The sequence below is a fragment of the Lathyrus oleraceus genome, chromosome 5, assembly GCF_024323335.1.
Source record: "Lathyrus oleraceus cultivar Zhongwan6 chromosome 5, CAAS_Psat_ZW6_1.0, whole genome shotgun sequence".
In the NCBI taxonomy this organism is placed as follows: Eukaryota; Viridiplantae; Streptophyta; class Magnoliopsida; order Fabales; family Fabaceae; genus Lathyrus; species Lathyrus oleraceus.
Window position 1 is genome coordinate 241,545,080 of NC_066583.1, and position 11,898 is coordinate 241,556,977.

Consider the following 11,898-nt stretch of genomic DNA (forward strand, 5'->3'; position numbering starts at 1 on the left):
CTCTTTTCAGCCGCTTCTCTGCTTTCACGTGAAAACTCTTTTTACCAAAATGGAACTCTTTTTCCTTATTTCCAACTTATATATATTTTCTAATAATTATTATTCCAATAATAATAATAATAATAATAATCCAATAATTCCAATTATTTAATTAAATTAATAAATATAATATTAACTTAAATTAAATAATTATCTTATTTTTATCGGGGTGTTACAAGAAGCGCATGACCCAGGCATTTAACAAAAGGGTCAAGAGACGGGTGTATCAAATCGGCGACTTGGTGATCAAGCGTATCATTCTACCACAAAGTGATCCCAAGGGAAAATGGACTCCCACATACGAAGGACCATTTGTAGTTAAGAAAGTATTCTCCGGTGGAGCCATGATGCTTGCTACAATGAACGGCGAAGACTTCCCACATCCCGTGAACGCGGACATAGTTAAAAAATACTACGCATAAAAGAGACCCGCTAGGTCGACGTATCTAGGCAAAAGTAAGGGCATCCCGGCGAACCAAAAGGGTTCGGGCAAAAATTAGGGATAAACATATAAAAATGTACACCCGGCGAGTCGAAAACCTGAAAAGGCGGCTTGGGCAAAAAAGGGTATCCTGGTGGACTGAAAACCTGAAAAGGCGGTCCAGGCAGAAATTAGAGATTAAAAGCGTATGACTATGTCCCGTTCTCAGACAACTTCACCCAAGTCAAAGGGACTGAACAAGCCAATCACTTCTAGTCCGACAGTAGGAGATGAGATGCTTGAAAACATAATGACAGTGGCAGAATTAAAATCAATAGGACTTTTTCTTCATAACTTTTCTTTGTTTTCCTGACAATTTCCTCTTACTAGGATTTCTGTCTCCCTGTACACGAATTGCCTGTTTATAGGCCCTCTTTCAAAATCAATACAATTTTATTTCCAAAAAGATGATTTTGTTTTTACTTTTCCTGTTTTGTTTGCGTAAACGTCCATTGATTTAATTTGAATTAATATATGCATTTGAATATGATCGATGTTTATCGAAAATACATACATAAAATAGCAATAGCAGTTACTAAAAGACTTTAGGATCGAGGAGAAGGTCTAACCATGCGTTCCAATGAATCCGGTTGCTAATTCCTTTCCCCAACAAAAACCAGCTATTTCCCAGAAGAGGTCGGCATCACCAGACAGACTAGTCATCTCTTCCACCCCCCAGCCAGGCTTCTATTGAACATTTCTACCATCAGACAGAAATCAAATACCCCCAGCTGAGAAAGGGTCATCAATACAAATATCTCCGACCAGAAGATGGGGATTTATTTTCCCCAGGGAGTCGCCAGGAAAAACTTTTCAGACGCATAATTCATTCATTACATCATTTCACATCATACACATGCATACAATGACCGCATTTATTTTCAGAGGCATAAAACATCCCATGCATCATGACATGGCATAAAGCTAACTTTATTTTTCAGGTTAATTATCCTCCTGATACAGTCAAAATAAAGGTTCATTCAGACAGACACCCTTATCGGTTACATTCAAGATTCAGATACATCTTTCAGATACAATCCATATGGACATTCATTCTACAAACACTCGGATGTCCTCCCAATGGTGGCATCTTTAAGCCCACCCCAGATATTCATTGCAAATATAACATATACAAATACTATCAGATATAGCCTAGCGTACGGTTTATTCTGATTCAGCTCAACATATGACTCCTTCAACTCAGATACGATCTAACGTACGATCCACTCTGACCTTCAACAGCTCCAATACGGTCTAACGTACGACCCAGTTAGACCTTCAAGTCCTCAGATGCTACCTAGCGTACGGTACATTTCTGAAGTGTAGTCTAGCGTGTGACTACCCCTTTTCGTAATCAGATTCAGCCTAACGGACGACTCATTCTGCTCAGAGACGGTCTAGCGTACGACCCATTTGGATGTTCAAGTCCTCAGATGCTACCTAGCATACGGTACATTTCTGAAGTGTAGTCTAGCGTGTGACTACCCCTTTTCGTAATCAGATTCAGCCTAACGGACGACTCATTCTGCTCAGAGACGGTCTAGCATACGACCCCTTCGGATGTTCATCTCCTCAGATGCTACCTAGCGTACGGTACATTTCTGAAGTGTAGTCTAGCGTGTGACTACCCCTTTTCGTAATCAGATTCAGCCTAACGGACGGCTCATTGTGCTCAGAGACGGTCTAGCGTACGACCCCTTCGGATGTTCATCTCCTCAGATGCTACCTAGCGTACAGTACATTCTGACATGTAGTCTAGCGTACGACTACCCCCTTCATAATCAGATTCAGCCTAACGGACGGCTCACTCTGCTATTCAGATACGATCTGGCGTACGATCCAGTCTGACCTTTATTTCTCCAGATACAGCCTAACGGACGGCTCCTTCTGCTACTCAGATATGATCTAGCGCATGATCCATTCTGATCTTTCATCCCCAGTGAAATCCCCAGTCTGATGGACGGCTCATTCTGCTACTCAGATACGATCTAGCGTACGATCCATTCTGATCTTTCATCCTCGATGAAGTCACCCGCCTAAGGGACAACTCGCTCTGCTATTCAGATACGATCTAGCATGTGATCCATTCTGATCCCTTATCCCCAGCAGCGTATAACACCCTCTGACTCCCCAGCGAAGTCGACAGCCTAATGGATAACTCACTATACGGTCTAGCGTATGACCCGGTATGACATCCATGTTTTCAGATATCGTCTAATGTACAACACATTCTTAAGCTCTCATCATCAAACTTCCTGGATGGCATCTTTAAGCCCATCTCCATCAGGAATAACTTCTGATTAACAAGTGAAAATTTTTGGGGCATTCTAGTGTTTAATATTCTTCCACCTCCAAACCACGAATGGCGTACATACCATTCTAACTCTCTCGGTTCAAGAATATTAAACAGGGGCAACTGTCATACCCCAAAATTTGCCCGTTAGTATTACAAGGCATTTTTCAAGGCATTCCAACTCATTGTTCAAGGCATTAGAACAAAGACCCAGTTCACAGGTGGCCAAACCGAGGAAATGGCCCAAACTGTCATCCTCGCTAGGCGAGCAAATCCTTCGCCTAGCGAACCCTTCGCTAAAGCCACTCGCCGAACCGGAACCCTAGCAATGAAACCGCTTCCAATCTGTAATATCTAAATACATAGTGCATCATGATTGAATGTTTGGATATGTAATTAGAGTTTGCATGTGAGTTTAAGTATGCCTGAATATCCTGAATGTTTGACCATGTTATTTCTGTAATTGAATGCCATAAGGTTCGGAGCTCCGGAAATCGTACTGCTGTCAAACTCAAAACCCGTAGTCGCTCGCTAGCACATCGCTAAGCGAGCATGTAGCGAGCACTCGCTAAGCCTTCGCCAGGCGAGGCAGCAGCGAACATGACAGTCGCTGAATTTTTCTGTTTTGTGCCTACCTGATCTGATTCATTATAATCATGCATTATTTCGCCTGACATTACTACTGCTGTGTTTCTTTTGTAGTGCAATTCTCAACTGCACTTTGTTTCGATATTCTAACATGTGTGCTGAATGTTGTAAGGGTTCACATATTCCCAGGAACAAGTAGCTTGCTAGGTATTCCACTTTATTTGCGGGATACCCTTGTGGAGATTCATCTTAATTACTTAATTGATTTTAATGTAGAGATTCATCCTAATTATTTAATCGATTTTAATGTGGAAATTCACCCTAATTACCTAATTGATTACGGCTATCTAATTAATTGTAAGACTTTGCCTTTAAATATGTGATCTTGGACCTCTCTTTGCTACCCTACGGTATTGCGGTATTACGGTCATGTCCCGCGAATGTGGGGATATACTTAGCAAAGGCCCTTCGGTTAAATCATCATATCCCTATAAAATAAATCATAGTCCCTCGGATGTTGCCTACGAATATATGATTTTGTCCCTCGATGTCCCGTCGTCGTAACCTACGGTTAATGGTGATTGTCCCTTCGAATGCTAAGGTATCCTTAAAAATGTTGCCTTCAATGACCGATCGATGACCCTACGATGTCCCTTTACATCCAAAGGATAAAACTACTTACTTCTCAATAGTAAGGACAGTTTTACCCTCATAAGGATAGGAAATGCCCATAAAGACCTTGGGTCGGTATAACTCTTAATTGCTGGCTCACAACCTAAAACATTTTTCACACCTCACACTTTGCAAAACATATATTAGAAAATCACCACTTGGTATACATTCGTACTAGAATCATTGCCAAGTTATATTTTTCTAAACAGCTTTCAAAATTAAACGAGATAAATACTTTGTATACATTCGTACAAGAATCATTACAAAGTTAAACTCTCTTTTCAAAACATTTTCTAAGCCGTTCACAAACACTTTTTCAGACAAGGAAAATAACATAAGGGATCCAGCAATTAAGAGCCCGTGGATAACCATGGATACAAAGGGTGCTAACACCTTCCCTTTGTATAATGTACCTCCCGAACCTAAAATCTAATTAAGGTCTTTCTTGTTCTTTTCCACCTTTCCTTATTGGATAAAAGAAAAGTCGGTGGCGACTCTTGCTAACCGCGACATTTGCTTTCCAAAGCAAAACACAAAAAGTCAGTTCACCGTATGACACAAAAAAAGTAAAAGAGAAAAATGGAGAAAGTATTTAATTTACATTATTTTCAAGTTGAATTGTTTTATGAAGTGGTTGATTGATAATTTCAAGAGTTGAATAATCGTTTTACATAAGTGAATATTGAGTTTCCCCTTTGTGTAGCTAGTTTAAGTCCAAGACATTCATTTTCTGCATTTTATAAGGATAAGTTGATTCGTTTAGCTCAATTTTATCCGTCAGAATTTTCCCAAGTTAAATTATTGGAACTAGATTGTCAGCTTGAAAACTATTTCTTAGATGGATGTTGTGACAGTGAATTTTTAGAATTAAAGGGGATTAGTGATATTTCTATCAAGCTCGCAGAGACCAAAAAACATGTTGTGTACCCTTTGGTATATTTTCTTTTAAAGTTATCTTTGATATTACTGGTGGCAACTACAACATCTAAAAGAGCTTTCTCAGTTGTGAATATTATCAAGAATCGAATGTGAAATGGAATGGGTGATGAATGGTTAAATGATTGCTCAGTTACTTACATTGAGAGAGATATTTTTGTTGATGTTGATTGGGTGGTTATTTTGCATTAAAATATCACCCTTAGTTGTACCGGATGCATTTGTTTCTAGTATGAAGTGAATGGAAAAATTATGTGAAGCTAAGATGGGTGCATATGTCACGGAAACCTTTAGCTTGTCAAAAGTAGCTTGAGCATCAGCTGGCCATTGAAAAGCATCCTTCTGTGACAATTGAATCAAAGGATGAGCAATAGAAGCATAATTAGGATGAATTTTCTGTAAATCCAGTCAGACCCACCAAACCACATAAAGTATATACGTTAATGGGGACTGGCCACACACACCATGGCCCTAATTTTAGAGGGATCAATTTTACCCCATTGTGAGAAATGATATGTCCCAAGTATTCTAATTGACGTTGAGCTATTAAACATTTGGATTATTTTAGATAAAATCGAGCATAAATTAAAATAGGGAAAATATGATCCAGTGATTAATATGTTTAGTTAGGGTTGAACTAAAAACTATGATGTCATCAAAAAACGCAACAAATTTTCTAAGGAATGGTTGAAGCAAATCGTTCATAATAGCTTGAAACGTAGATGGGGTGTTACATAGGACGAAAGGCATTACAAGATACATGTAATGTTCTCGGTGGGTACGAAACATCATTTTAAGAATGTCATCATCATACATTTGTATTTTGTGGAACCCTTGTCGAAAACCCAATTTGGAAAACCACGACAATGTGCCAATTTCATCTAATAGTTCGCCAATGGTAAGCATAAGGAACTGGTCTTTAATGGTAATGATGTTCAAGGCTCTAAAATCGATACAAATGGCAAGTACCATCCGTCTTTTTTACAAGAAAAATTGAGGAGGAGAATAGGATGCGGCTTGGGCAGATCATATCGGAAGAGAGTAACTTAGTGATTTGCTTCTCAATTTACAATTTATGGAAGTAATGGTAACAATATGGACATAGATTAACCAGTGTATCGTCCGAGGATAGGTGAATTTAATGGTTGGACAGTCTTGGATGGGAAAGAGTTTGTGGGGGCCCAAAAAGGGATTTTAATCGGGTTAGGAGAAGTTATATCTAGGGGAAACATGTGAAGGTGGTGTAATTGAATGGGTCAAATGGGTACCATTTGTAGTTGTAAACATAAGGAAACTGAGTAAGTGGAATACAACATTTCATTTGGTAAGGGGAAATAGGTTTTGGTTTGAAGGGAGCATCTGCGAATAACTCTATGGGCTGGCCAAAATGAGTAAAATTCATTTTCGTTAAGGTATAATCCATTAAACAGGTCTCCCTCCTTGTAAGCGCATGACTTTGCCCCTGCCAAAAAGTGACTCTGAGTCCAATATTTATGAAATATGTTTGATCAAACAAAGGAATAACCAGATTCTAAGTTGAAAATATTTGCATGTGCTTCCTCGACCATAGGAGTAACCTTAATCATTGAAATGCTTCAAGATGTCAGAATAATCTTTGAAGTACCTGATATGTTACCTCAATAAGAAAAAAACCAGAGCAAATTGCATAGTGGGAGCTATTTTAAACTTTGAAAAGATGAAAAAACAATGTCACGGTTGGTGCGCAATAACTCACCACTTTGGAGACCCATACAACAAACACTTAAACCAACATCTTGTTGACAAATTTGCTTATAGTGGTCAATAAATAGTGAGCATCACTAAAGGATTAAAATGAGAAACTTTGAGGGGTTGAAACTGTCAATCCCATACATTTCATGTTCATGACTCAACGATGATGTAGTAACAAAATACAAGGAATACCAGGTCGAGTCCTCGCAACACCGTCGACCCCGACATCACCTCTCTCATTAAGATATTACCTTATTACAAGAAATTGTAGGCAATCTTTCGAAAAACATCTATCAATGTCACCTGTGTACATCACATTTCTCATCTTGTGGTATTTCCAACAAAGACGGGGTTGTCTCTTTCTCGAACACTTTCAATAGAATAATCAACGAGTACCTCATATGAAGGAAACTTCAAAAACCACTATGAGTGGGAACATAGGACTAGAAAATTGAACCTCGGTGAACACGTCTAACTCGTAGAATTTTTCCTAAACTTCCAAGGAGCTAGAGGCCTGAAGAAATTCAATTTGTTCGTACTCACCCTGAAGACGGGGGCCATTGAATGGTTTAAGAGTTAAGAAATGAATCAATTAGTTCCTGTGGAGAGCTTCACTTACAATTTTATGCTCATTTCACAACATCTCATGGGGAACTTAAGTTAGTGGAAAGTTTAAGTTCAATCAGGCAAGAAAAGGACGAATCATTATGATTGAAAGGTTTAACAGGGTAGAAATCATAGTCAAAAGTGTTGATGTTGAGATGAAAATATATTTGTTTAGACTTAGACATCAATCAGGGTCAAAATTTGCGTGAAGTATCAGGATGAGAGCCCTACAAAATTTCAACAGCCTGTTGGCGAGAACTGAAAAGTACATATAATACGAGGAAAGCTGATTGCGAGTAAGGCATTATTCGAAAGAGGTTTAGATAAGGATGTAACAAGCAAAAAGGAACAAATGAGACAAATGAGGGTATGGGAAGAATAATCGACGACATGAAAGATCCTTGATTAGGTATGGAGAATTGGGGATACTACCATCTAGATATTAAGATTACACTCCTGTAGAGAGTTTCACTTGCAATTTTTTACTCATTTTGCGACATCTCATGGGGAACCTAAGTCGGTGGAAAGTTTAAGTTCAATCAGGAAAGAGAATGACAAATCATTATGATCATGCATTGAAAGGTTTAACATGGAAGACATCCTAGTCAAAAGTGTTGATGATGAGACAAAAATATATTTATTGAGACTTAGACACCAACCATGGTCAAAATTTGCATGAAGTATCAAGATAAGAGCCCTAAAAATTTCAACAGTCTGTTGGCGAGAACTGAAAATTTTATATAGTACGAGGAAAAATGACTGCGAGTAAGGAAATATATGAAAGAGGTTAAGATAAGCATGAAGCAAGCAAAGAGGAGCCAATGAGACAAGTGAAGGTGTGGAAAGAATAAGTGAGGACATGAAAGACCTTGACTAGGTATGGAAAATTGAGGATACTACCATCTAGATATTAAGATTACACTCCTATGAAGACATGAAGAGAACACATCCTTCAGGATTGCATCAACGTGGAATTCCGAGAAGAGCAAGTTATAACACCAAAATAGATATAGGAATTCCCCATAATCAATTAGTCTCGACATTTTCGTTTCGGCTGAAGTAACAACCACAATATTGAGAAACACTTACAATTGAAGGACACAATTGAAGTCTTGATTAGGAATGGAAGGTTGTTTAGATTTCCCACGAAGAAAAGAATAGACCCAATGAAATAAGATTGAGTGAATAAAGCTTGCAAATAAAAATGACTAGAGTGGTTCAAATGGCCAAAAAAGAAAAATAGTATGACAACGATGACATCAAGGAAAAGTCAAATCAGTCGTCAGAGACACTCTTTATCAACACCGAAAAATATATAGCAAGGAAAAGGAGGTCAAATTAAATAAGGCATCACCGGAATAGATCTCCTATCAATCATGAAAGTGGTTTCGAGAGGCTTCCTCTACTTCGAGGGGGGCCTCCTGCAACTCAGTGAAAATGAAATTAAGAAAAATGATATTGCAATAAGAAAAAGTATAATAGAAAAGAGACCAGAAAATGTCAACTACTGATTTCTTTAAATCGATCGAAGATTCTAATAAAAAACCAATATATATTATTTTGTTGTTTTAATAATTTTACCTATTTAATTTTGTTTTTATTTTCCATACTCTATTATTGGTTGTTGTTATTTATACCTTATAATTTTTTCAAAAATTATTTTAATATATATTATATATATATATATATATATATATATATATATATATATATATATATATATATATATATATATGAGAGAGAGAGAGAACTATTTTAATATATATATTAAATTATCAAAAATATTAATTTTATATAAAATATTTGTTTTATACAAAGTCCTCTTCAATTATATTTAAATTTATATTTATTAAAGTAAAAACTAAAAAGCAATTAGATAGATAGATATTGTGAATGAAGAGGAAGTATAGTGTAGGACAGTGGATACTACATTTTATCCGAATAACTTCTCCCACTCTCTTTGCTTGAGATTCATTTCAATGGCGTCCACTCTCTTCTCCACTGCGCCACTCTGTTCTTCTTCCTCTTCTTCTATGTTCTCCACTCCGCTTAAATTATCCTTAAAGCCCACTGGTTTTTCTATCATTCCTTCCCTTGAAACCAAAAACCCCTTTTCTCTTCCCATTTCTCGAACTACAAGACGCTTCAAAATCACTGCCATGGCTCCCCCCAAAAAGCCTGCTGGTGGCAAGGCAAAGAAAGGTAAACTTCGTTTATTGTTAATTAATTGTTTAGTTGCATATTTGCAATGTAATTAGAAGATTTCTGTGTTGTGTTTTGTTGTTGCAGTTGTTGGAGTGATAAAATTGGCGCTCGAAGCCGGAAAGGCAACGCCGGCTCCACCGGTTGGACCGGCTCTTGGTTCAAAGGGTGTTAATATTATGGCTTTTTGTAAGGATTACAATGCCAGAACCGCTGATAAACCCGGTTATGTCATTCCCGTTGAAATCACTGTCTTTGATGTAACAACTATCTCTTCTTTTTCTCTCATTTCTTCTTTGTATTTTTTTTTTTCATTTCCTTATGTAATGTTGTTTTTGCAGGACAAAAGTTTTACTTTCATATTGAAAACCCCACCTGCTTCTGTTTTACTGCTTAAGGCTGCTGGTATATTGTTCTCTCATACCCTTTTGATATTATGTTATCTCATTCTCTGTCTCTGTGGTATAATTTGTTTAAATTGTGTGTCAAATTCATATTTCAACCTCTTGCCCACTGGTTGTAAGATATGAAAAACATATACACACCGGCACTGACATCGGTAATAATTAGAAAAAATGAAGTGATTGTATGTAATCACAAGTGCCTGTGCCATATTGGTAACTAACGTGTGTCGCTCACACGTCTTGAATATAAAGTGTCAGTGTTGTATAGATTTTAACTTGTAAGGCCATCTACGAGACACTATGGGGTCGACGAAAGGTTTTGGTTCCTGGCAGTGTAAAAAATATGTCTGGCCAGGAACAACTGCGCACTGCGACATTTATTATGCATTAGCTGAAAGTTATAGAAATACTAGATTGTGTGGATGTTGAAAAAAAATACACCCATAGGAAATGAAAATAGAGAATCTTTAGTTGTGTTTTCCTCTCCCCCTTTCATGTCTCAAATGTCGTTAATTAAGAATTCAGGATTGTTGGAACTTAAACTATTGGTAAGTGTTATTCAAGTCGGTAAGCTATATGGTCTTGTACTGCCTTGACAGTAACTGAATTTGTCAATCACAGACCAATTCACTTTCTCGCTGTATTAAAATTGTTAGGCATCCATATTGACATTCAGCATAGATTTGATTTGGCAGATCAAAAGCATGTATAAGTTGTTTTTGCATCCATTCACTTTGTGTATCACTTTCCTATGATCTATTTATTTTAAGCTGGTTCTAAACAAGGTTTAGAAAATCTTGTATATTCCAAGAGTAATAATCTCAAGTCTCAACAGTTGCAATATGATTTAAATAAAATTTTAATTTAACTCAATGATATGTAAAATACAGTGTTTATTATTATATGAAAAATTCTCCTACACTACAAATTTATGAACAAAACTTATCTTTTTGTATCTGAGAATTTATTTATACAGTATGCATCCATGACCGGAATAGCATAAAATGTCTGACTTTTGTGCTTCTGTAACTTAGATTTAGTGTTGAAATGATTAGTCTAGCTTTGAGATGCTTATCTAGATAAACAAAATGAGGCTGATATGTTAAGGTTATTGGTTTGATACACTATAAGGCATTTACCTCAAACATAATGTTCTGTTTATAAGTGAATTCAGTGCTTCAAGTTTCAAATTCTTTATTATACTGATTTGTTGTGTAGGAGTGGAAAAGGGTTCGAAAGATCCCAAGGCACAAAAAGTAGGAAAAGTCACAATTGATCAGTTGCGGACAATTGCTTCTGAGAAGTTGCCGGACTTGAATTGCTCGACTATCGAATCAGCTATGAGAATTATAGCAGGCACTGCAGCAAATATGGGAATTGATGTTGATCCTCCTGTTCTTGAAGTCAAACAGAAGCAACTTTTGTAATGATTTTTTTTCAATTTTCCCTCTAAGTGTAAGGAAGTCCTTGCGGTAATAGATCACACAGGACATTTCATTGTACAATGTTTTGTCTTCTAAATCAGCAAAGAGAACATTTAATTTTAACTATTTCGGATTAAGTGTATTTATATAAATTATCAGTCATTTATATCAGTCACAAATTTGATGTTTGGTGTGATCTTGTTCTGTTTAATTCTAATTAAGAATTTTATTTGATGTGTGCTACAAATGAAAAATCATTGTTTTAAAGCTAGAAAATTGGTGAATGAACTAGTCTTCAACTTCTAAACATGGCTTTCAAGATTTTAGCAGCCAGTAACCGCCCTGTTGCAAGAGAAATGGAAGCACATATGCTTTGGTTCATTCAAAGATGACTCAAACGAGCACACGTTTTAATACTTATTTATACAAATCTTCAACTTTTTATAAATTTTAAAATATATCTAATGTTTGAGATGGGTGAGACCAACTTGATCTTCTTTTACTTTTGGGTTTTTTTACCAC

At 36.8% G+C, this 11,898-nt stretch overlaps 1 protein-coding gene across 1 annotated transcript; it reads left to right on the forward strand.

The window, feature by feature from the left end:
* Positions 1-9,221: 9,221 nt before the first annotated feature.
* LOC127083428 (50S ribosomal protein L11, chloroplastic) lies at positions 9,222-11,572 on the forward strand. The gene is made up of 4 exons (XM_051023736.1): positions 9,222-9,548; positions 9,636-9,808; positions 9,890-9,953; positions 11,171-11,572. Exons 1-4 carry the CDS (start codon positions 9,326-9,328, stop codon positions 11,377-11,379), a joined length of 669 nt encoding a protein of 222 aa, XP_050879693.1. The 5' UTR covers positions 9,222-9,325; the 3' UTR covers positions 11,380-11,572.
* Positions 11,573-11,898: the final 326 nt, after the last annotated feature.

Coding starts and splice junctions, on each gene's coding strand:
- LOC127083428 (XM_051023736.1), top strand. CDS start 9,326: ATGGCGTCCACTCTCTTCTCCACTGCGCCACTCTGTTCTTCTTCCTCT. Junction 9,809..9,889: donor TTGAAATCACTGTCTTTGAT/GTAACAACTATC, acceptor TTGTTTTTGCAG/GACAAAAGTTTTACTTTCAT. Junction 9,954..11,170: donor TTTACTGCTTAAGGCTGCTG/GTATATTGTTCT, acceptor TTTGTTGTGTAG/GAGTGGAAAAGGGTTCGAAA.